The 25103-nt window shown below is 40.2% G+C and overlaps 1 protein-coding gene across 3 annotated transcripts in view; it reads left to right on the top strand.

Annotated features, from left to right (window-relative positions):
* Mo25 (calcium binding protein Mo25) overlaps window positions 1-25103 on the top strand; it is a 117367-nt gene that overhangs the window by 17741 nt on the left and 74523 nt on the right. For all 3 annotated transcript variants that reach the window (XM_067150597.2, XM_067150598.2, XM_067150599.2), the window contains exon 5: window positions 15928-16096. In XM_067150597.2, coding sequence (XP_067006698.1) covers window positions 15928-16096 — 169 coding nt within the window. The remainder of the gene's footprint in view (window positions 1-15927; window positions 16097-25103) is intronic.

Genomic DNA, 25103 nt, shown 5'->3' with positions numbered 1-25103 from the left:
ACCTCTCTCCCATCTCTTCACTAACAGCCCCAAGATTTTCCGGAAAGTGATTGAGATGAGAGTGAAGGAAGAGCAGTTTCAGACATTCTACATCCCAGCTATTTCATGTGATCCAACATAGCCTGTTAATCCTTTTAAATTTCCTAGGAACTTCATGATGTCCTTCATTGAAATCCATGGGGCAAGTTCCACAGCATTCATCGTCTGTTCAAAGTTTCTGTCTTTCAGAAGCTTTCTAATATGTGGTTCATTAAAAATGCCTTCCTTGATCATTGCATCTGATAAATGTGGAAAATTGCTTGCAATGTACTCGAAACAGGGGCTACTTTTGTCCTAGGCCTTAACAAACTGCTTCATGATTCCCAGTTTGATGTGTAGCAGTGGCAAAATAATTTTTGTGGGTCAACTAAGGCAGCATTTGCAACATTTTTTTTACACCAGGTGTCAACACTTATATCTTGGGCCAGGAAGGTGTAGAGAAGTGTTTGTCCCTAGCTCTGCTGTCCCATTCACATAAATAACAAGTGAATTTAGTGAAGACTGCTTGTTGTCCTAATAGAATACCACACACCTTCAAGTTACTATACAGTTTTCTTTCAGTGAAACAGAATGTGCCACTGGAATAGAAGCTAGAATGTTTCCGTTATGAAATAGTACAGCCATTAAGCTCCTCTTAGAGGAGTCCACAAACAAACTCCATTGTTCTGAATTGTAATTCCTCCCTAGCTGCTCTATCAATCCTGAAATGTCACAGCAGTAGGTCAGATCGTCTTCCTTCTTGAAATACTTCCTGAACTCCTTATCTTTATGTCTATACCAAGAAAAGGTAGTTCCAGGCACTGAGAGACTTCTGTTTCTTTATATTATGACCCTTACAGCTTACTTTTTTCCTGTGTGAGACCAAGGTCACATATCAGTTCACTCAACACTGACTGTTTAAACAATTGTTGACTTACTCCATCTATGGCTGGTGAAAAATCCATATCAACTTGCTTGTCATCAGAATTTGAGGGGGCCGATGACCTTAGATGTTAGGCACCTTTAAACAACAGGCAAGGAATTTGAGGAACCGTCAGAGTCAGGTAAACTGATAGGAGGTGAAGGTATTGGAATTTCCGGTCCATGAGGATCAAGTCTCTTCGGAGACTTCAAATTGGGGTACACAATACTGTCCTTGTTTCTCTTATTGAATCCTGCTCCTTTACACAGGCAAAAGTAACAGTCACTGCTATGGTCCTGGGGCTCGCACCAAACCATCCCTATCCCAGATGGAAAGGCTTTACATTTCCCAATGTTCCACTGTTGTAGGTTTTCAAGACATGTTTTAAAAATTATGTGGAGAGCCGATGATTTGTCCAAGGCTCCTAATTTTACCTTAAAATATGCATTATATAAACATTTCACTGATGCAGTTATTGACCTACTCTGTTCCTTCATAATATAACACCCATACACGTAACAGAATAAGTCTGACTTATTCATACATCATCATCTTCTAATTCCTGACACACTTGCCATTTCCACAACACAGTATAAAAAGGCATTGCCTCTACCACAAGCTAAGAATAGACTGTTATCAGACGAATGCAGTGTAGGGGCCAAAGTCGGTGGAAAAGGTTTGGATTGACAAACACACGCAACAATAACAAAGTGAACCACGCTCACGCTAACAACAGCCGATTCGCTGTTATCATAAAGCAGCACTGAGCTGCAATGGCACATTTTTAGGCAGTAAATGGCAGTTAACACGAAAGCTAGAAGTGTTACAAAAGAAGCAATGCCATTTCTAATATCAGGGGAGCTTATTTATTTAAAATCACTTATCAGATGCTTTGTCGCAAAAATCATGCTGGATTTTGTTATTTTCATTTTCTATGTCCAGCATCTAAGAAATTTTTGACTGGCTCCTAGAATGTTTTCTGGTTTGTCTACCTATGTCTGAGTGCAATTTGAACAAAGAACTGAATATTATCCAGTTAATGGGCAAGGCTAATGGCTTTAAAGAGGTCTTTATAGAACATACAATTAAGTTTAAGTATCGCCCTCGCACCACTTTGATTAAAGATAAACCACAACAAAATACTTTTTCCACATTTACATTTAATACATATGTTTATAAGGTCACAAACATTTTTAAGAAGCAGAACATTTAAGATCTCATTCAGAACGGATAACAGACGTGCAGAAGTATTACATAACACAACAGCAATTAATAGAAGTAATCCCTACTTCGGTGTATAAGTTTCGATGCAATGACTGTGACTGCGGGTATGTTGGGCAAACTGGGCATAGTGAAATGAAATGGCGTATGGCTTTTAGTGCCGGGAGTGTCCGAGGACAAGTTCGGCTCGCCAGGTGCCGGTCTTTTGATTTGACACCTGTAGGCGACCTGCGCGTCGTGATGAGGATGAAATTATGATAAAGACGACACATGCATCCAGCCTCCGTGTCAGAGAAATTAACCAATGATGGTTAAAATTTCCGATCCCGCCGGGAATCAAACCTGGGACCCCTGTGACCAAAGGCCAGCCGCTAACCATTTAGCCATGGAGCCGGATACTGGGCATAGTTTCAGGGTTAGATATACTGAACATCTAAATGCTGTGAAATATAATAGATTCTCAGCTGTAGGTCAGCATGTCCATGGTCTTAAACACAAGTTCACGGACATAGAGATTATGGAGACTCTAAACAAGGGGCCTTTGCTCGACGTTACAGAGATGTGCTTCGTACACTTAGATCAGTATTTTAATGCTAAACTTAATCTAAATGAAATTTCTGAAAAACCTAGAGTTCTATCCTATTTCTTGATAACATTGTTTACAAATATAAAATTTCCAAGAAATATTACTGTTCTTTGTGCTTTACGTAATAGTTTTTCATATTAGGACCCCTCCACTATCGCTCCATAGGCGATATTGCCTAATGCCCCTCCTCAACGCCTATCTACTTCATGCACATGACATAAGCAAGCCACCACTCATTGTGCTACAGCTGCCATGTTAGGTCTACGGCCGTTGAGGTCAGTCCTACAGAGAAGCTTAACAATTGATAGGGTTTATATTTTGCCTTCCTTCGTTAATTTAGTGTTTTTCATCATTTGCAGGTTTCCGATATTGAACTGAGAAACCTAGTCCAAGTTAACATCTTGGGACACATTTGTACGTTTCCACCTTATCAGGTTACACACAACAGCACAGCCAAGCATAGTAAACATTCTGCTACAGGAATCAAATTTTCAGAGGATGGCACATTTTAGCACACAAAATTATAAACAAACGCTAGCACGATGAGGTTTTGGTGTAATTTAGTTTTATTAATGTAATCTAAGTTCGAACCGAACAATTTAGTGTTTTAACACCAACAAATTTGAATGTATACAGTTTTAACTCAGTATATCCAACCTTGAAGGCCAGTGCTATTGAACTGACACACGAGATGTTAAAAATGAAGGGAATAATTTAAGCAATAGCAAGTAAACAAGAAACAAGATTGAACGCAGTACCCCAAGATGAAAAACTTTGAACTCACACAAACCTTATTTCTTTTTCTTCAGGTTTTTTTTAATTGTGACATTTGACCCACAAGTTTGTGACTTGTAGAAATATGAGACAATAACTTGGTATTTATCTAAATATATATTTTAATATAAGGTCTATAGGAGTTCAACAAAAATGTTGATGTATATTTTATATTAATTGCCAGTTTTTCATGACTTTCTTGCAGCTTATGATGGCACTAAAGAAACGCCGAAACTAGTATTTTAAATAAAGTTAATATGTTGTAATACGTTTTGTATTGAATAGGTGGAGCCTCTAAAAAGCCTGCCTGTTGGCCATGATCGTTAAAGTGCTGAAGTCTAAATGGTCTGACACCGAGGTTACCCGGTTCGAGTCCCGTTGGTTGAAAAAATTTCACCATCAGAATGTTGGCTGGCAGGGTAGGTGAGGTGGTGGTATACAATTTCTAATCACTAGATTGTGTGCCAAAAGCCTGGACTAAATTCCAAACCTCTCCGCAGTGCTCATATGGAGTGAGGGCATATGACGCTGTTGATGGTGATTTGTCCGTCGGATGGGGACGTTAAGCCTTGAGCAGACCCGTTGGTGCTATTCGACAGGAGTAGGCTATGTGCTGGCACTGGGTTTCACCCTCTCCCTACTATCATATATATCACATCATTCATTTCATCTCATTTCATTAACTCCTCTGATGAGTTTGACGCCAGGAAGGGCATCCGGTCATAAAAACCCGCCACAACAGATTCATCTCACCTCATACTTGACCCCGTAGGGAAACGGGACAAGGGTTGGGCAAACAGGTGGAGCCTCAAAAAACTTTTTAAGTATTGGTGATCTTGGTTCAATATGGATAAAATAAAAGATGAAATTTCTTATGGTAAAATAGCGATAAGTACCATTATGGGGGGCCGATGACCTGGATTTTGGACCTGTTTAGACTACTAGCATCCTCAAATCTGTATTGTGCTTTAGAAGCAGTCCCTTGGTCAGTAATACTGTTGTTTAACGCTAGTTTCTGGGATGTGGGGCATTGCGGGTTGGATCCACTGATTGTTTTAACTTCATATCCATCCATTCATTCTTCGTCCTCACGTTTTGAATTCTGGTCAATGGAGGATTATAGATTTTTAATTGACCTTGCATTTTGCGCCATTAGGGGCCGATGACCTAGATGTTAGGCCCCTTTTAACAACAAGCATCGTCTACCATCTTGAGAACTGCCTGCATTGGGGTTCGAATTCACCATCTCCCGAATATAAGCTAACAGCTATGTAACACAAACTGTGTAGCCGATACGCTCTGTAAATCTAGTATAGAAAGGTCCAAAGTAGTCTTTTGTCATTTACAGAAGGTCGTGGATATGTTGTAAACAACAATGTAAGTGGGTTGTCCTGCAATATTTTTATTTTTATTTTTTTATTTTTTTCTCTGTATATCACTCCTTTTTTGTTTTGGTAAAAATTATGATAGCAGCTTTTGCTGCACTGCCTCACAGGTTGCAGTTGATGACGAAATTTCAGGACGCACAGATTCAAAGATGGGAGTTACAATAGCTTTTCGGGACGTGATATTTGTGTACCATGTACTTCATCAGAACTATGTGAACTGGTAGAATTATTAATTTTTAAATATTATTATTATTATTATTATTATTATTATTATTATTATTATTATTATTATTATTATTATTATTGGGTACCTTATTTCAATGCGTTTCTAAAAAAACGTTTTCCTGTAATTGAGTTTTTGTTCACACAAATCGTATCGGATGTAATACATCCACTCACTCGTCCAGTACACGGAGTGAAACTCGAGATGCAAGGTGAGAAGACCACACGTAACTCTTCCGAAGAACTATTGCTGTGAAAAATTAAAATTTAATTAAGATTGTGATCTGAAGTAATTAACATCATATTAAAATTAAAGTAAGGAGATGATTTTATATATTCATGATATAAGATGAACGTCAAATGAGAGATCCTGAAGATTTTACTTAATTTGCCAGTCTTGCGTGCAATGGAGTGCTACGTATGAGTACTTTCCCTCTTCAGGACACATGAGTGAGTGACTAACTGGTGGGAAGGAACCAAGGCACCAGTAGTCTGTCGCAGCTGAGACATCTGTGTAGGAATGTATGCTAGGGTCAGTACTTCCAGCCGATTGAGACCCTACAGTTGACAAAATATTCACGACTGCAGCACAGAATGCCCCTATGCAACCTGCCTTTATGTAAAACATGTTGATATTTGATCCATAATGTTATCATTCTTTCTCTCCCATTTTCACATAAATTCCAGGAGCTTGTGGCACACATTGTGATGTCCCATCTTAGACCAACAGGATCAGTATAGAGTATGAGGGCAGATAGAATGTAAGACTCTTTCAGCTAATACCAGTTATTTTTGAGGTTGCTGGAGCCACCCTGCCTTAATTTGGGCTTTTTGACTGGGAGGTTTACAATCAGATGTCCTTCCAGCACCATATTTTTTTGTTTTGTTTTTCCGGGTGAATATTCCTCTGTGGGAACCATGTTTTTAAATATTGGCTGTCTGGGTTGAAAGCCAGCAGCTAAGCTCAAGGCATATACCTAGAAAATAATAATGAATAAAACTCGAACTCCAAAGTCATTCATCATAAAACAGATGTTCACTCACTGGCACGAAAAACGGAACACACAGTAAATGCTGAAGAGAAGAAAGGATGTGGCATTATCTATTTAATCGAAGTTACTACTTCATCCTATATTTTTTTATGGATAGGTTATTGGCATTGTTTTGTGAGCAGGCAGTGAAGTGTAGATTGTTTATTGCACTAGCGGAACCTGGAAAGCACATCACTTGTTGTAGCGTTGTATTTTCAATCATGCCATTGTTCTGAAGATGTTGCAAAAGCTCTTACTTTGGTGGAAGATGGTCGCAGCATACATTGAGATCTACACCTTCCATAATTTACAGAGCTGTAAGAAGGTATAGGGTAACTGCAGGCTATTCATGGAGATCAGGTCCGAGAAGTGCAACATCGGCAACTTCAAGTTTTAAAAAACAATTTTTTTGACATGCTCTATTGGTTTAAAGATAAAAATTTCATTGTTCCATATTGAAAAGTATCACAGTTAAAATTGAAATAATAAATAAAGAGGTTCAACCTATTCAATACAAAAGAATAAGAAATGCAGTGATTACATTCTTATTTAATAATAAGTAGAAGTGGTACCGGTTTCGACCCTTGTCCAGGTCATCATCAGCCGATTAAAACATGAAAAACAATGCATAGGAAAAAGAAAATAAAAGATCAAGTTCACTCCGGATCATAATTACTTATTTCAATTATATTGAATTATATGTATCTATATATACTTACATTCCCGCGACCGAAGCAAATACTGGATCATTAAGCTATTCTTCATTTTACGTTGGCGTTTGAAACCACAGTGCCTGATATTGAATATATCGCGCTAATCACCAGGAGCTGGCAAGTTACTTCAATTGATCTACTAATCTTCAGCTTCAGCACATTTATGGATTTCATATGTGTTCGATTGTGTTATGACTTTATGCCTGACAGTGTATACAAGCTAGCTCATTTAACCGTTCTCCGCTTTTCATAAACATTATAAGACTTCGCCTAACACTGTGTGTGCCATACTGCTCTTCAGAAAATTACGCACTGTTTCTTTTAAGTGACTTACATTTTATTTCTTCTGAATTTTAGAGTGTCTACCCCCGTCATTTTTATATCACCTCTTCTACTGATCCGGAGTGAACTTGATCTTATTTCTTTTTCCTATGCATTGTTTTTCATGTTTTAATCGGCTGATGATGACCTGGACTAGGGTCGAAACCGGTACCACTTCTACTTATTAAATAAGAATGTAATCACTGCATTTCTTATTCTTTTGTATTGAATAGGTTGAACCTCTTTATTTATTATTTCAATGCTCTATTGGTGGAAAAAATATCTAATTCCCTCCATGGGAACTTAAAATTTTCATTCGGAATTGCTAGGCGGACAATAATTCCATTGTGGAGATTTATCTCCCGTATGCAGTTATCAGACTCGGCCTCTTATAATGGGCTTCTGATAAGTTCACCTGCATACACCCCAGTGTCAGTGAGTAGGGTCTGACACATCCCACTCTGATGAGTCTAGTGTCAGACCTAAGACGAAACGCTAGTTAATAGAGGAAACGCCTGAAAAGCCTTACATCTGATTGTTTTTTTGACATGCTCTATTGGTGGAAAAAATATCTAATTCCCTCCACGTGAACTTAGAATTTCCAAACTTCAAGTTTTCCGCAACCATCACACCACCATTGTTGAAGCACAAAATAAACTCCACTACATTCGAGGGGTCAGTATTAGTTAGATAACTGTCTGAAGAAGACTAGTAGAAGCCAATCTTCCAACCAGACGATCCACAAAAGGCCTTGAATTCACCTAACAGCATCACGCTGTTCAACAAGGGAACACCACAGCTGGACAGTACAACAATGGGAGCCAGTGCTGTTCACTGATGAGTCGTGATTTGGCCTGTAACTGTAGAGGAAGGGTCTATACAATCCCTGGGGAAAGGTATTCCCCTTGTAGATCTCACCCATGATGCCTTTACAGTGTGGTTCTCTGATGGTGTGGGCACAAATCAATATAACTGCAAAAAGAGATTCAATCTTCAAGGAGCATGGGAGCCTTATAGCACATCGGTATGTGGAAGAAATCCTTCTGGAGCATGTTGTGCCTTTTGCTCCATTTGAATAGTATTGAGCATCCGTGGGACCAGCTGGTGCGAACGGTCCGTCAGCACTATCCGTACACCCTAGAGACCTATTAGGGGCTCCCCTGAAGGGTGGGAGGTGATTCCTCAAGAGGACATTGCAGTGTTAATCAGGAGCATACATGAAAGAATTAATGCCGTTATTGGTGCAAGAGGCGGTAATACACGCTTCTGACGATGAGAAAAGTCGGTGAAGTGAAGAAAACCAAAACAAAGGTGAACTTAGCTTTCCCAAAATTTGCTTGAAGTGCAAGTCCATACGTGTTACTTCCTTGTCTCCGGCTTAATTCGATCAAATTGTTTATAGGAAATTGTTCTTTTTCATTGTTGGACACCTATAGAAGTCCATACCACAATATTTTATCATAAAATAGTAGATTAGTGTCATAAGTGACTGGAATTTAAAGTACATCTCTGTTTTTAAGCATTTTAAGTGTTGCATTTTTGTCCTGGGAAGTGTACATTTAAATTTATTTCATTTTTGTATTGTAGTCCAATGGATGCCTTCTCTGGCATACTTAGTGGTAGGCCTATATTGTATTATAGTTTGGCATAGTGGTGATTGGTATGATCGCTGACAAAAGGAATCTTTATTGTTCTTGAAAACTATTCGATGAATAAATAAAGTTCTTAACAGGAAGTGTATTGACAAGGCAGATTTAACCATAATACTATTTTAAATAGTTTTTAATTGAGTTGATCCAAGTCAGTACAGGAACAAACAGTACCTAATATGGTCAAATTTATCAGTAGTGGTGATATTCGTAACATGTTTCTTGTAAGGTACTGAATTCCGTTTGCGTATCAGTACTTTATTTTGAAACACCTGTAGGGCCTATATAAATTGTTATATGAACGAGTAGGGACAAACTAAGAGTGTAACAGTTGAGACTTTTACGACTGGTGTTACAAACGTCTGTATTTTCAGAGTGTGTAGGCCATGGTCCAGAAGTATGATGATCCCGATGTTTCATCGAAAACTGCGTTCGTCATGTGCTGCAGGACAAAGGCCCTACAAGCCCAGAAAATTCTGACATTGTTTAAGAGTTTAACCTCATGATATTTTTGACCAACTCCTTTTAGCCCGGGGAGGTAAAAGAGGCTAGATATGTGTGTGGTTGAGATTTAGGTATACATTAAATAAAAATTGAGATATAGAATGAATTAAGTAATACAGAAGTTAATGTGGTATAATAGGTCTAAGCAAATTGAAGGTTTTTCTAATATGGCGTTGGTGAATGATTCGCACTATACACTTGAAGTATGTTGTTAAGATTCTATGTTTATAATGGGGCCAGTTAAAGATTCATAGCTAACTGGCAGGTATAAAATATTCAAATAAATATTGTTTTATTATTTGCTCTTTTTTACAAGTTGTTGCTGCTGTAGTCTAGGGGTGAGTAGTTGCTACCTGCTCAATGGACCAATATTCATTTCTTGGATTTACTGGACTGCTAATTTAAAATTTTGTGAAATGAGTGCAGAGAACACTTGACTTCTAAGAATGCAGGTGATCAGAGAAAGGTGTGGTTTCTACTTCAACATGGGATAAATGCAGGGATGCTTCCTCGTCATCGTTGGCAGTTACTCATTTCCGAGTTTACAGATTTCCCGGCTAATAGTTCACTTCAGTTCACAGCAGTTTGTGTTTAAACTTCTGGTGAGTGTACAGGCCAATTCTTGTATAGAACCTATGTCCACACATCGCACAGCTGAAGGACGGGGAGATCTTGGCTGGGTTTGGCAAAGTTTGAGTTCCTGTTGCTTGATACCTTCATGTCTGCAGCATTCTTGTTCGAAGTGATGAACTGAGGCACAGGCACTTTGCCGCCAAAGTAAACAGTCCTTGGCCAGCGTTTTCCAGGTTTGTGGATTTATTTCTGCCATCTTTAAGGTTTGTTTCAGTTGGTCTTTGAAACGTCTCAGAGCGGGGGGTGGCTCCCTGTTGTCTTGAACCAGAGCTAAGTTCACCATAGAGGATCTGGCGTGGTAGTCTGGTGTCATACGGCGGACATGTCCTGCCCATCTAAGGCGATGGCCAACGAGCAGTGCTTCTACACTCTTGGCACATGCTTTCTCGAGAACTTCGAACATTAGAGACATAGTTTTCCCTCTTGATGTTCATGATGGAGCCTTGTTTTTGCTGGCGAAAGTGCTCCAGCTTTTTTATGTCAATGCGGTATAAAGTCCATGTTTCACAGCCAGAGAAGTGTAGAGATGAGTACAGCCTTGTACACTATTAGTTTTGTGTGAATTGTAAGGTTTTTATTCCTGAAGACTGTGTGTTAGTCAAAGGCCACATGGGCAGCACAAAGCCTGTTTTCCACATCCTGTTCTGAAATACAGCTCTTTGACAAGATACTCCCAAGGTAAGTGAAGTGGTCTCCTTGTTCTGGTTTGGTGTTTGAGATGGTAATGTTAAATTCTGGAATGTTAGTCCCTGGTGCAGGCTGAGCAAGTACCTTAGTTTTTTTGGCATTGATGGCGAGTCCAGAAAGGTCATACGCATCCTTGAAACTGTTGACTGTTGCAGTCTCTCAGGTGTAAGAGCAGGTGATGCGGTATCATCAGCATACTGCATTTCAGTTACTCTAGTAACACTGGTATGTCTTCGCGAGTGAAGTCTGGCCAAGTTGATGAGGCCACCATCAAAGTGATATTTAATCTGTATGCCAGGGTTGTCTGTTGTTTCGTAAAGCATGGCTATCAGATACAAGGCAAACAGAGTTGGAGCAAGTATGCAACCCTGCTTCAATCCATGTGTGATAGGGAATGGTTTGGAGAAGTTGTTTTGGTGGAGAATCTGTGCAGTTATACCATCATGAAGTGCTTGCACCAGGCCCACAAAATGCTCGGGACAGCCAAAGCATCTCAGAACTGCCCGCGTAGCGAGTCTTAGAACACTATCGAAGGCCTTTTCCAGGTCATAAAACACAAAGTAAAGAGGCTTCTGTTCTCTGCATTTTTCTTGCAATTGCCTTGCACAAAAGATCATGTCAACAGTACCTCTGAAGGCTCGGAAACCACATTGAGACTCTGGTAGAGTCCTCTCGGAGATGGCTTGAAGGCGGCTAAGCATGATCCTTGCAAGAAGTTTACCTACAATGGATAACAGAGAAATGCCACTATAGTTGTCACATATACAAAGGGCACTAGGAAAGTTGTGCAATACACAAAAACGGTTGGCTGGACACCCCTGTTATGGTGAGGGGTGAAAACCTGTCTAGAAGACAGCAAAGCATGACCTTCACACCAGTTGTTACCAAGCAGGGAGATTGAAAGCAAATTACGATGTCAGTGTGGTGTAAAGGTGAATATCGTGCAATTATCTGCTACAATGTTGTGCGTGGATTAACTGTTGACCAGTGCCTGAAGGAAATTACTCCTGTGCTGGGGAAAGTCTGTCCACATCAGACAACAATTTTCCGCTGGTACAAAGAGTTCCAGAGGGTAAATTTTGGGGTTGAAGACGATCCTCGTTCTGGGCGACCGTCTGAATCAGTGACTGAGGAAAACATTGAAGCTGTGAGGAAAATGTTGCAGCAAGAGAGGCGGTTGACATATTGGCAGGTAGAAGAGACCCTCCACGTCCCTGCACCAGCTATTCACTCAGTTCTACATGACTATCTCCATGTTAGAAAGGTTTGTTCCCTTTGGGTGCCCCATTCACTTTCAGAGGAACAAAGGGCACATCGAGTGAATGTTGCCGATATATACTAAAACAGTTTGAAAATGGGACTTTGCGTAACGTCAATAGCATCGTTACAGGTGTGGAAACTGGCTTTATTATTATGATGTCCCAACAAAATCCCAGAACGAGGTGTGGCTGTTTGAAGATGAAGGTACTCCTGTGACTTTGCGAAAGTCAAGGTCAGTGAAGGATAGGATGATTGCAGTATTCTTCACTAAACGGGGCATCCTGACTCAGGTTGTGCTAGAAACACAAAGGACAGTTACTGCGAATTGGTACAGCGAGACTTGTCTGCCTCAGGTCATCCAGGCTCTCGAGCAGCTCCGTCCAAGGTCACGGCTCAACACTTGGCTCTTGCATCACGGCAATGCTCCAGCACATCGTGCTAATGTAACAGTGGATTTTCTTGCCAGATCAGGATTGACTGTGCTTGATCACCCTCCATACAGTCCTGATCTTGCCCCATATGACTTCGCACTCTTCCCAAAAGTGAAGATGAAGCTGAAAGGGCGGCCTTTTGCATCCAACGAGGAGATTCTGGCAGCATGGGATCAAGAGTGTGAAAATGTAACCGAAGAAATGTGGCAGAGTTGGTTCATTGACTGGTTTCGACGTATGGAGAAGTGTATTGAGTGTGGTGGAAATTATTTTGAAAAAGTCCAAAGCATTCACTCACATTGCAAAACTTTCTTAGTGCCCTTTGTACTACAGTCACCTTTCTTGAAAATAGTAATGATATTGGCATTGTACCAGGTACTTTTAGCATTTTCCAAATTGAGAGGATGAGCCTTGTTTTCAGGGGTAAGCTTCTACCTTGACTTAGTTTAAGGGGGATGTTGTTTGGTCTAGGTGCTTTCTTAGGTTTCAACCTATCAAGTGCCACACAGAATTCCTGTTAAGTTGGTGGCATCACCATCCATAGTTGAGGGGGGGGGGGGGGGGGGGGGGGTGTGGCACATCCCGTAGAAAGTCGTTGGCAGCAGTGGAGCTTCGGTTTAAGAGTGGAGAAGTGTTCCTTCCCGTGCTCCAGGATGTCTCTGCCATCGGTAAGGGTTTTAGCTCCAACTGTTTCCAGAGTTCCAATAGAAGAGTGAGATGGACCGTAGATCTCTTTCATTCCCGCGTAGAAGTTCCCCAGGTCTCTGGCATCAGACAGACTTTGGAGTTCTAGAGCCTTCTCCTGCCACCAGTTGTTCTTCATTTCTCTTATTTGAGTGTGACATTTTTGTTTCAGATCTTAAAACACAGCTTTCTTCACACTGGATGATGGATCTTGAAGAAGGGATAGGTGGGCTTCCCGTTTGGCACTGATAACGCTCAGAATTTCTTCATTGTTGTCCTCGAACCAGTCTTGCCTCTTTCTTTTCTCTTAGCCAATTATTTCCTCAGCTGACTCAATGATAGCACTTTGGAGTGTTGACCATTCTTGCTCCACGTTATTTGTGCATACTGGATTGCTTGCCATTTGATTCATGATCGCATTTTGGAAGTCTGACGATGTGAATTTATCTGAGAGTTTGAAAGTCGCAAACTTGCATCGGGGCTTGCTTGGGTGATGCACAGTTGGTTTCCAATGGAAGGATGTTCTGAGTCGACGGATCAGAAGTTCGTGATCTGTCCAGCAATCATCAATACTCCTCACAGTCCTAGTGATAAGAACATCTTTCTTGTTACACTGTCAGGTGATGACGTAATCAAGGATGTGCCAGTGCTTAGATCGTGGGTGCATCCATATGGTCTTGTAACGGTTAGATAGGTGAAACTGAGTGTTAGTGATGAACAGCTCATGTTCTACACACAGGCCGAGAAGTAGCAGACCATTGGCATTACAATTACCAATAACATTTTTGCCCATTACACTTCCCCAGAACCGATTATCCCTTTCCACTCTGGCATTGAAGTCTCCAAGCAGTTCAGTTTGTCTGATGGTGCTATCTTGGTGATGATGTTCAGCTAGTGGTAGAAATGGTTCTTAGTTTCTTCGTCTTTCAGGGTGGGGGCATATGCAGTGGTGAGTGTGATGAACCTATCTCTGGAGAGTGGTACATATGGAGTGACATGAGCCTTTCACTGAATGCAATGAGTGTGAGCTAATGATCGTTTACCAGTTTCGTCTCAACTGCAAATCCAACCCCATGAATACGGTTCTCTCCATCTTCCTTCCCTTTCCAAAAGATGGTATAGCCCAATCCAGACTCAATGATCTTCCCTTCATCTGATAGTCCAGTTTCGCTCAGTGCAGCGACTTCTATGTTTGGTCTAGCAAACTCATGGGTGATGAGAGCTGTTCTTCTCTCTGGTCTGTCACTGTATTTGTTATCAAGCAATGTTCTGGCATTTCAGGATCCTGTTATAATTTTACATTCATCTGCCATATTTTGACCGCATTTGGGGTTACCCGCGGGGTGCGACTGCCCAGCCAGGTGGAAGAGCGACTTCTGATGTTTAGCCCATATTTTCTAGGGCTTTCCCCCTGTGGGGTGGGCAGCAGTAGTCCTAAATAGGCCTGCCCAGACACAGACGCAGGACTGAATTCTTGAGTAGCCACCGGGTCTCGTGAAGACAACCATCACACATCTGCCGCCAACGTGCAGGTCCAGACTAGAAGGCCCCCAGTTTACCTAAACCTGCCTCCACCATCCTTACCCCATCGTCGTTGGAGTTGATTGAAGTGAAGAAAGTAGCAGGAAAAGTGCCACTGGCATGGATTTGTTTCAGGAGGATCCAAACTTGCCAGGATGAGACCCTCACACTATGGTCTCGAAGCCATATCCTGGGGCACATGTGAGATGAGACAAGCAAGGTAGGCACCGAGATTGCAACAGACTGCTGCAGACTCCTGTTATGAATGAGTAGCACCTTCACAGCCATTCCGTCTGGCATGACCTCATCCGCCTCCACAACCGTTGGGAACCGAAGTGAGAGGTTCCTCCTCCGCTTGTTTGCTGTTGGGTCTTTAAGTGATGGATTCCAGTGTCATTTCCTCCACTGAGGGGACAACCACCCCACCTAAGGGAGCTCATCCGCCCGAAGCCGTTGACCCCTTTAGAAAGTCAGGTTATTTACCGCCGCCCAACACTCGGCGTTAGCACTTTTACAGGTGGGTGCCAGACCAGCCAACCCTTCTACTTTTTTGATTCCGGACTTGGGACCGACCAATGGCGGAGGTACGGATGCTTCCTAATGTACTGTAAATTAGATACTTTGTCCATTCTTAGCCCCAATTAGAAATGCACATTCATGCATGGTTCACACTGAAGATTTTAGAACCCATAATCTGCTCAGGTACATCTGTTGTACATCACTGATGTATGTAAATATAGCAGTTGCTGGTTAATTTAGGAAAATCATTGACTCTAAAGTGTAAATAGGTTGCAAAAGTTTTAAACATCATATTAATACTGAAAGAATTATAAAATGTGTGATCCCAGCCCATTATAACTGCACAGTAATGGTAATTTGTATTGTTAGTCCTAAGTGACTATGTTTGGTGGTATTTTGAAATGTACAAGAAAGAATTTACAGCATCTGTATTCTGTTGCTTAGCTTGAAAAAATAATTTTATTTTCATAACTGAAGGATCTTTCATATTTAAGAGTAATGTTCAATAAAAATAAGTTGACTGTGCTGCCGATCAGACAAAGCATCTGTTGTCTGTGTGAAATAATGTTTGACCAATGATAGCATATGGTTTGTACTCCAAGAAATTAATGTTTATAAGTAACTCAGATTTTCTGTACGTTGGTTCTCATGTTTCTTGTCTAACAGAAATGAATTGTATGCTCTATGTTTTAATTTTGAAATAAATTTCTATTTACTTCAACTTTTGATAGTGCCTGTTCTTTGGTGGCATTTTGATGTGGTGAATACAAAATGTATTGTATGCTCTTAAAGTACTATGATTACTGATGTTTTTTATAGGTTTTTAATTTTTATGTATTATAGGTATGAGCACCAAGAAATAGCCCTCAATTGTGGTACAATGTTGAGAGAATGTGCAAGATATGAAGCTCTGGCCAAAATAATGTTGTATTCAGAAGACTTCTACAACTTTTTCAAATATGTTGAAGTCTCGACATTTGATATCGCTTCAGATGCTTTCTCAACCTTCAAGGTAAGTGGAAACTTACATGTATTCTGCAGTACTTCTCACTGTACATTTGGTATGAAATTTTATTATAGTAGAAGGCATTTACTTTTTAGGTTTCAACTTATAACACTTATTAGTCTGTGAAAACTAATACAAGATTAAGAAAACACTAGAAAATACTTGGAAAAGAAATACTAATAACAGAATTTATTTTAAAAAGTTTTGTTTTATGTAGGATTACCCTCGACACAAAATATTATGTGCACTCAAGTTTAAAGGTGGTGTATGAAATAACCAGTAGGCCTACAGAATATATCCAATAATACCCCTTTCCTTGTTTCATTTCACATTAGGTCATGTAGGTTTGGAGTTTTTAATGTATATTTTAATACTTTTTATCGCAGGTGGAACTTAAGAAGCCTGTTTTAAAACTACTTTCAAGCATGCATCAACTCTTAAGACATTGTTCGTCCAGAACCCGTCATCTGGTGAATCCGAATTTTAACACAATAGACCAGGGCCTCTCAGGGTGCATGCACTGTGCACGGGGCAAAAGACGACTTTGCTTGGTTGACCAGAGTGCAGACCCCCACTCCTCGATTTGGAGCAATAGCGCTGTCTCGCTCGCTCCCCCGTCTCCCTCTTCCTCACTTGTTCCGTAGCGCTCCAAATCCGAGCCGAGCTTAGCCGAGTAGCCCAGAGACGAAGCATTGGTCTGAGCCGAGCGGGACCGATGCACTGTGCACAGGAACTCTGCACCGCTGTTTGCACGTGTGAGATTTTGGGTGTTTGAGAGGCCCTGCAATAGACATTGGGTTGTTTTATACATTGTTTATAAATTTCAGAATTTTATGTTTCCAAGAGAAAATTGATCAATTTTGTCAGGAAATTTTTTCTCGGCTCGAAGTGGTTGGAAAATTGTGTTCTTGGTCACGTGATCTTTTTATATATATATATCCAATGGTTGTGTTGTATGACTTTGAAACATGTAAATGAATGAACTTTTTAATATCAGTTTGTATTGGGTAGAATGATGTGGATCAATAGCCATCCAGTGCAGGGAAAGCTATGCGACGCTTTGCGATAGTGCGGGACACTGCACCATGCTGCGCCTCGCTTGGAGTTGAATCTGCTGATTACAAGTTGCATTTACAGTAACATTTTCTTCACCATTTGCTTAAAACTTTTCTCCGGTGTTTAATAATTACTTGTGATAACATTCAAACAAATGGTATTAAGAGGTCATGAAAAACATTTCCAGTCAGCTTTTCTCATGGGGAACCTCTGGCTGCTTTATTAATTTTTAAAATTTTTTGTGTAACCCCAATTAGAAATGCACATTCATGCTTGGTTCACACTGAAGGTTTTTAGAACCGTTAATTTGCTCAAGTATATCTGTTGTATATATGGTCATCAATTTCTAATTTGTGCCAATTACTTTCAGAATGAAAACTTTCAAGACTGACTACAACTGGCTGGAATTAAATCTCTGCAGGAACATAGTCTTTTTACCACTCTTTTTTTTTAATATCTCAATTTCTATGGGATGCTATATGCATTTCTTTCCGAGCTGAGGCGTTGCAGAACGTAATGTTTCATGGCATAGGTCTCGTGTCACATTTATGCTTCTTTCCTCTCTTCAGCGTTTGCTCAGTTTATTTTTTCTCAAAGGCCCTAATCAGTTTTATAGCATTCATTTCACAGTGAGCTACTGGCAGCTAGATAAGTTCAACCTGTTGTCTTAATTCTTCACTTTGTTCAGTTTTCTTTTGATGCATGCTGAAGCCTGGTTTGGCATGAGAAAAGCTGGTCAGAGATGTTTTCAATTAACTTTGAATGCTAATCACTGATAGTTATTAAATACCAGAGGATAGTTTTAAGCAATAGGCGAAGGTCATCATCATCGGTTTGCCCTTCCAGCGAGCCGGGTAGGGTGTTTGATAACGAGCGTCTTCCAAAGTTGCCCATTCAAAAACATTTCGTTGTCCAAGACAGATTCCCAATTCCATCCTCTTCTCTCCAAGTCTTCCCTCAGTTGGTCCATCCATCTTCTTCTTGGTCTTCCAGCTGGTCTTCTACCTGTTATTCTCTTTTCCAAATAAGCACATGGTAACCTTGTGCTATTCATTCGTTTAACATGCCCAAACCATTTAAGTCTAGATGACCTAAGTCTTTCCTCCGATTCATTTAGACCTAGGTTAGATCGGATCTCATCATTTTTCACATGATCAAGTCGGGTCTTTTGGAGGGTAGTTCTAAGAAATTTCATTTCACATGCTTGAATCCTACTACAATCCGCAGGTTTCCAGAGAATATGTAAGGATGGGAATGAAATATGACTTGTACAGGGTCATTTTTGTTCTTGGGCTGATGACCTCGATGTTAGGCCCCTTTAAACAACAAGCATCATCGTCATTTTTGTTCTTTGTGGGACCTTCTCATCCCATAGTAGGTGTCTAATGATACTGTAAAAGTTAGAGCCTTTGGTTACTCTGCTATTTCTATCTCAGCTCTGTTATTACTAGCCATTACACTTCCTAAATAACTGAATTGGTATACTACTTCAACTTGGTGGTCCTGTATTTTTATGTTGCATTCTGTATTATGTCTGCTGATATTCAGTGCTACTGTTTTTGATGGGTTCAGTTTCATTCCATAATCATCAAACTTCTTACACATGCATTCAGATTATTTTGCACTCCCTCCTCTGTTTCATCCCATATTACCACATCGTCTGCAAACACCAGAGCCCGAAGATCTTTATTACCTTTTCCTTTTAGTTCCTTTAAAATGGTATTCATAACTGCTATGAATAGAAGAGGTGACAAGGCACTTCCCTGTTGTACTCCTTTGTTTGTATTGAACCATTCAGAGTGACCATCTCCAATTGACACAGCTTTTACAATTAGTATACAGCATTTGGATCTTCCTAATAAGGTACTCCGGTACACTAAATTTTCTAAGACTTTTCCAAATAGTTGATATAGGATCATTATCATATGCCTTTTCAAGGTCCATAAACACAATAATTAGGTCTTTTCCTCTTTCCCAGTGTTTCTCTGCCAACATCCTCAAAGCAAATATCAGATCTGTTGTGCTTCTTCCAGTTCTAAAGCCATGTTGTTCCTCTTCTAAGATAGGCTCTAATATATCCCTTACTCTGGCTTCAATTATCTTCTCCATAATTTTAAGGCCATGTGATAAGAGGATAATGCCTCTGTAATTTTCACTTTTCCTTCTACTCCCTTTCTTAAAGATAGGAACTATCACCCCTTTTATCCAATCTTCACGTATTTCGTTATCCTTCCAATTGTTCTGAAAATTTTATACAGCTACTGTATTCCTGGCAGACCAGCAGCTGTAATTTCATCAGCTCCTGCTGACTTACCACTTCTCATCCTATGGAGAGCTTGCTCTACTTCTGACCATGTAATTGGGATATCTTCCTCTAGTGTTTTCTGTCCTACATCCTCAACAATGATCTCTTTAGGGCCATTTAGGAGCTATTACAAGATATTGTCAAAATACTGCCCCATTGTATCCGTGATATCTTTCATATTGCGAAGTATATTACCATCTGCTGTCTCCAGAGCTGTAATTGCTTCTTTATCTGATCTTTTACTTTTTACTTTTACAATAACAATACAAACTGATGTTTAAAAAAAGTGAATTAATTTACGAATTTCACATTTATACAATGGGGTATATAAAGATCACAACACGACCAAGAACACTATTCGAACACTTTGAGGTGAGGAAAAGCTACCTTACAAAACTGATTGTTTTTTCCTGGGAACATAAAATTCTGAAATTTATAAACAGTGTTAAAAAAAGTGTGTGTACATATAGTGTTAAAAAAATGTACGTATATTTATATTCCAAACCTATGTGACCAAACATGAAATGAAATGAGAAATACCAGAGGAAAGTTTTAAGCAATAAGTGAAGAAATTTTACTGTGCATTCAACTTGTAATCAGTATATTCAACTCTATAGGAGTATTGGTTATTTCATAAACAACCTCCAAACTAGAGTTCATATAATAGTTTGGTCAACAAGTCACTTGAAAATAGGATTAAATAAAGATTACTGTACATGTAACGTAGATAGTGGACAGCTCTTCTTGATTCTTTATTACATCCTTCACATCATAGCTCAATAAAAATGTGTACAACACTAGTTTCATTTTCAACATTGCAAAATGACCGAGCTCGATAGCTGCAGTCACTTAAGTGCGACCAGTATCCAGTATTCAGGAGATAGTAGGTTCGAACCCCACTGTCGGCAGCCCTGAAAATGGTTTCCCATTTTCACACCAGGCAAATGCTGGGGCTGTACCTTAATTAAGGCCACGGCCGCTTCCTTCCCACTCCTAGGCCTTCCCTGTCCCATCGTTGCCATAAGACCTATCTGTGTCGGTGCGACGTAAAGCAACTAGCAAAAAAAGAAAAAAAAAATTGCAAAATGAGATGTTGGGGGAGAAATATCAAAGTTGATGGCATAGGACTTCACACTCACTTGAGCCTCTGGAGGGTGGCCTTATACAGAATAATCTTTGCCTTATGAGAATATTCATTAAGGTTACTGGTACATGAGCAAGGAATATATTACAGCTTTTAATACATATATTTCAAAATTCTATTTCATGTACTTCCATTTTTAGAGGGTTATGAAACACAGTCTGAAATATTTCTATGTCAAATAATGATGATAAATATAATGTAATACTGCCTAATTTCATACAGGATGTTTCAAAATTAGCTCAATGAAAAGGATTTGAACATAAACATCCTGTTAGTAGGTACACTTAGATTGCACAGTTCTGTTTAGTGGTCCTCCATTTTTGTCTCACAAATCCAGGAACATACAACTTGACAAAATGAGTGTCTTATTTTTCTGATAAGTAACATGAACTATTAAAAAATTAACAAACACAAATTATGTGCTTTCTTCTAAAAGTTCATGGTTATTGAATTTTGTAAATGTTGAGGTTAGGTTTTGTAATTATTTCTCCATTCATTATTATGTAAAACTACATGGTTTGCAGTGCCAGAGAAAAAATCAGACTTCTAACTTACTTAGTTTCTGAGAAAAGTATACCAAAAAGTTGTGGAAGAATGCAAAAAAAAAGAAAAATTAAACTTGTGTACAGTTTTGGGTAACTCACCACACTTCAAAACATCACTGCTCCATTATCTTCCTATTGTACTGGTTCCTGGTCTCCTCTCCTCTTGAAGTTCCTTTTCTTACTCCTAGCTTCTCTGATCAGTTGCTAGGCAACTTTTTCTCCTTCAGTGAGTGATCTGTGGTGGTGGTGGTGGTGATTATTGTTTTAAGAGGAAGTACAACTGGGCAACCATCCTCTATATAACACTAATCAGGATGAAAAAATGGAAGGGATCCGACACTTCGAAAAATGAAGATATCGGCCAAAGAAAGACAAGGGCCACGAAGGGCGTGAAAATGAAAGACTCCCTAGCCCTCGCAAACCTAATAGCGTCGGGGTCGGAAAACAACAAGAGTTGACCAAGAGAGGTCGGATAGGATAGATGAAAGTGAGGAGCCAGGCACGAGTAAGTGGAAGCAATGCCAGGACTCAGCTGAGGGCCCCGTGGTCGCCAACCCACGCTCCAAAATTTAGAGCCCCTGGGGCCCCTTTTAGTCGCCTCTTACGACAGGCAGGGGATACCGTGGGTGTTATTCTACCGCCCCCACCCACAGGGGGAAGTCATCTGTGGTCAGTGATGTATCCAGTCCACCTCTGCGCCCATATTTTTGAGAACTTTAATCCTACCTACCCACCCATTGTTTGAAACACTCCAAAGCATCTAATACATGTACAGTTATGTTATTTAGTCCTACAGATAGTCTTTGGAATTCACTCCCGTACACAATGGTTAAAGTGCTCATTGGGGTTTTATGTAGTACCATGGAGAGATTTGTTGAATAAATCCTTATTGCAGAAGTCCCTGTAGACTGATAACTTCCAGGTCACCCATTGGAAGAGAATATTTATGGCCATGTTGTTGCCTTACTGTAATCACAGCAGCAATTTCATTGGTGCCAGGAGGGCAGTTGGATTTTCAGGTCTATCATTTGTTGAATAATTGTGGAAAAAAGTGGACCACACTGCTCTTCTCATTGTTTCCACATCTTTTCCAGCACTTCTCCTTATGGTCAAACCATAATAAAGCTGCAACTGATCATTTGCACTGTTTTAAGCCTCCTCTTTCCTGTCAATGGTTGGCTGTAACTGCACTTTTTCCATTTCATATCATTTTTCAGTTTTCTGAATTTTGCTCCCATCCTCTTTTGAACATGTTCACAGCATTCCAATGTAGTAATAAATTAGTGTCTCCAGACACCTTTGCCTTGTTCACTTTCCGATAGCCTTTGGAGTCCCCATCACCTAAGTCATTTATCTATCTATATATATATAAAATAACATGTCCTGACTGACTGACTGATTCATCATCGCCGAGCCAAAACTTCCTTCTTTTGAGACCATATTGGATCCCTTTAATCAACTCTTTAGTTTGTCGATTTCTTGGTAGGAACTGTCAGAGCCTTGCAGTCCTCCCAGTACTTCTTCATATGTGTTGTTTTCTTGCCCTGTCTTGTTTAGAGAATATTCCAGTTGGGATTTTCTTTGTGTGTGCAAAGTTTAAAATGTTGTTTATTTTTTCTAATAGTGTCATCTGGTGTAAGGCCAATTTCTTTCAAAAACACCCTAATTTCTTTTATTCATCTGTATCCAGTTGTAGTATTTTTTGAAGCAAGATTGTTTTGTATTGCATGGTTCATGGTGTGGGTTACTGTAAACACTGTAAACGGCTGAGTGGCCTAGTAAGTGGCCCTGAGAGTCTGGATACCAATTGCTATGGAATGGAAGTGGGCATCTCAGACATATTCTGAATCATGGCCCTCCTTGTGCTCAGATGGCTAGGACTGTACAATCCGCAGTGGTCCCTAACCTGTTAGAGGAGAGATCCTCACTTGGACTATGTGTAAGTAGGGTAGCATCCTGCTTCATGAATTTACAGAACTCGGAACATTTTAAGAAAGCTTCGGACCTGAGGGAGTAATGGAGTCCCACTCCCATTTGACAGGCAAGGGACTCCTTGGAAATAACTTGGCGAACAAAATGGAATTCGATGGGGAGCTATCAGTATTAATGGGGCTTATGGAAGAAAGAAAGTAGAACTGGCTGAGTCAGCGAAGAGGATGCATCTGGATGTGCTAGGAGCAAGTGATTTTCCAGTAAGGGGAGATAATGAGGAAGAGATAGATTATAAAGTGTACTTGACGGGTATTAAAAAGTGAAGGGCAGAGTGTGGGGTAGGGTTGTTTGCCAGGAATACTATTGCACGCAACACAGTTTCTGTTAGACATGTAAATGAGCGAATGATGTGGGTAGATTTGGGAGTTGAAGGAATCAGGACGAGATTTGTCTCAGTGTATTCATCATGTGAGGGTGCACATGAGGATGAAGTTAAGTTTTATGAAACATTGAGTGATATCGTAGTCAGGATCAACAGCAAGGATAGGATAGTGCTAATGGCTGATTTCAATGCGAGAGTTGGAAATAGAACTTAAGGATACTAAAGGGTGATTGGTAAATGTGGGAAAAGTATGGAAGCTAATGGGAATGGGAAGTGTTTGCTGGACTTCTGTGCTAGTATGGGATCTGTCTGCAAACGAATAAGAGTAGGAAATCTCCAGGATGAGGAGACATATTTTGATCTTATAATTAGTGAGAAGTTTTGAACAGTGGATAGTAAACAGGTTCAGGATATAGAAAGAGAATGGGGTGGTATACAGGGATACTGTAGTAGAAACAGCAAGGGAATGCCTAGGAATAGTGATGTAAGAAAGGCACTGGCACCGTGCTTTGACACCGGTGCCAGAGACGGAACGGTAGGCACGGTGCCACGATTTAAATTGAACCGGTGCCAGTGGCACTGCCATATAAATAAATCTGTGAAAGGTTTACAAGAATAAAAAGGTTTGTGACGTGAATATTGATCTTATTTATACCGTTAGCAAGGACAAGAACCATCAATCAAGTCTGCTTTTACATGAGTACATCGAACAGTATGGCGGGCACTGGCGGCTGGCACTATTGCTGAACGAAGCACTATTGTGTGTGGCAACGTGACTGTCTCGTGCCAACGGCACGGAACGTACAGGCCAGTGCCTCACAGATCCGTGCCGGTGTCAGTGGCAGTGCCAGGACGGATCGCTTATACAGTACCTACTGTCACCCCGTCCTACCAAGTGCTGCCGGACCGTGCCACGCTATGCTTTATTCTCTTTCGTTATATTACCGATTGTCTTGAATTCCATGTCAATGGCAGATAGACGAAAATCTAGCCGTTTGTGGAGCTATATCACTCCAGATGATAAAAACCAGTACATAGCAGTGTGAGATATTTGTAAATCTTGTATATCGTTCAAATCGACGATAACATGTTTGAAATGGCATATGCTTCATCGTACCTGAAAGACCCCTTAATAGCTAGGCATGCAGATCAGTTAAAATGGTGGTTGGGAAGAAAGCTTCAGTATCCCAACATTTACAATTTAGCTGTTCGGAAGTTGTGTGTTGCAGCAACATTCGCGCCTGCCGAAGGTGTGTTTTCGAAAGCTGGTCAAATTTTCACTAACTGACTGTCAGCGAATAAAGTGAAAAAAAAAAAAAAACTTTTCTTGAATGTGAATGGAAACATTTGAGAGTTATTTTGTAGTATTTTGCATGTAAGTATTAATATAAATTACCATACGTCTATATGTAGTTCTTTTTTTAAATACATGAAACATAAACGTTTTTATACGAGTCCAATGAATAAGTAGTCATCGTGGCACTAACAATGCCGCGGTACCGGTGTTTTGGCACGGTGACGCGCTTGGCACTGGCACTGTGCACACCAGTGTCAGCAGAGGCACTGGAATTTGCATCACTACCTAGGAACAACTGTGTGTAAAGATGGGAAAAAGCAAACATCTTAGTGGAATGATGAAGTAAGAGCAG

This window comes from Anabrus simplex, chromosome 1 (assembly GCF_040414725.1).
Source record: "Anabrus simplex isolate iqAnaSimp1 chromosome 1, ASM4041472v1, whole genome shotgun sequence".
Taxonomy (NCBI): domain Eukaryota; kingdom Metazoa; phylum Arthropoda; class Insecta; order Orthoptera; family Tettigoniidae; genus Anabrus; species Anabrus simplex.
Note: the sequence above shows the minus strand (reverse complement) of the source record. Positions and strands in the feature narration are given on the sequence as shown.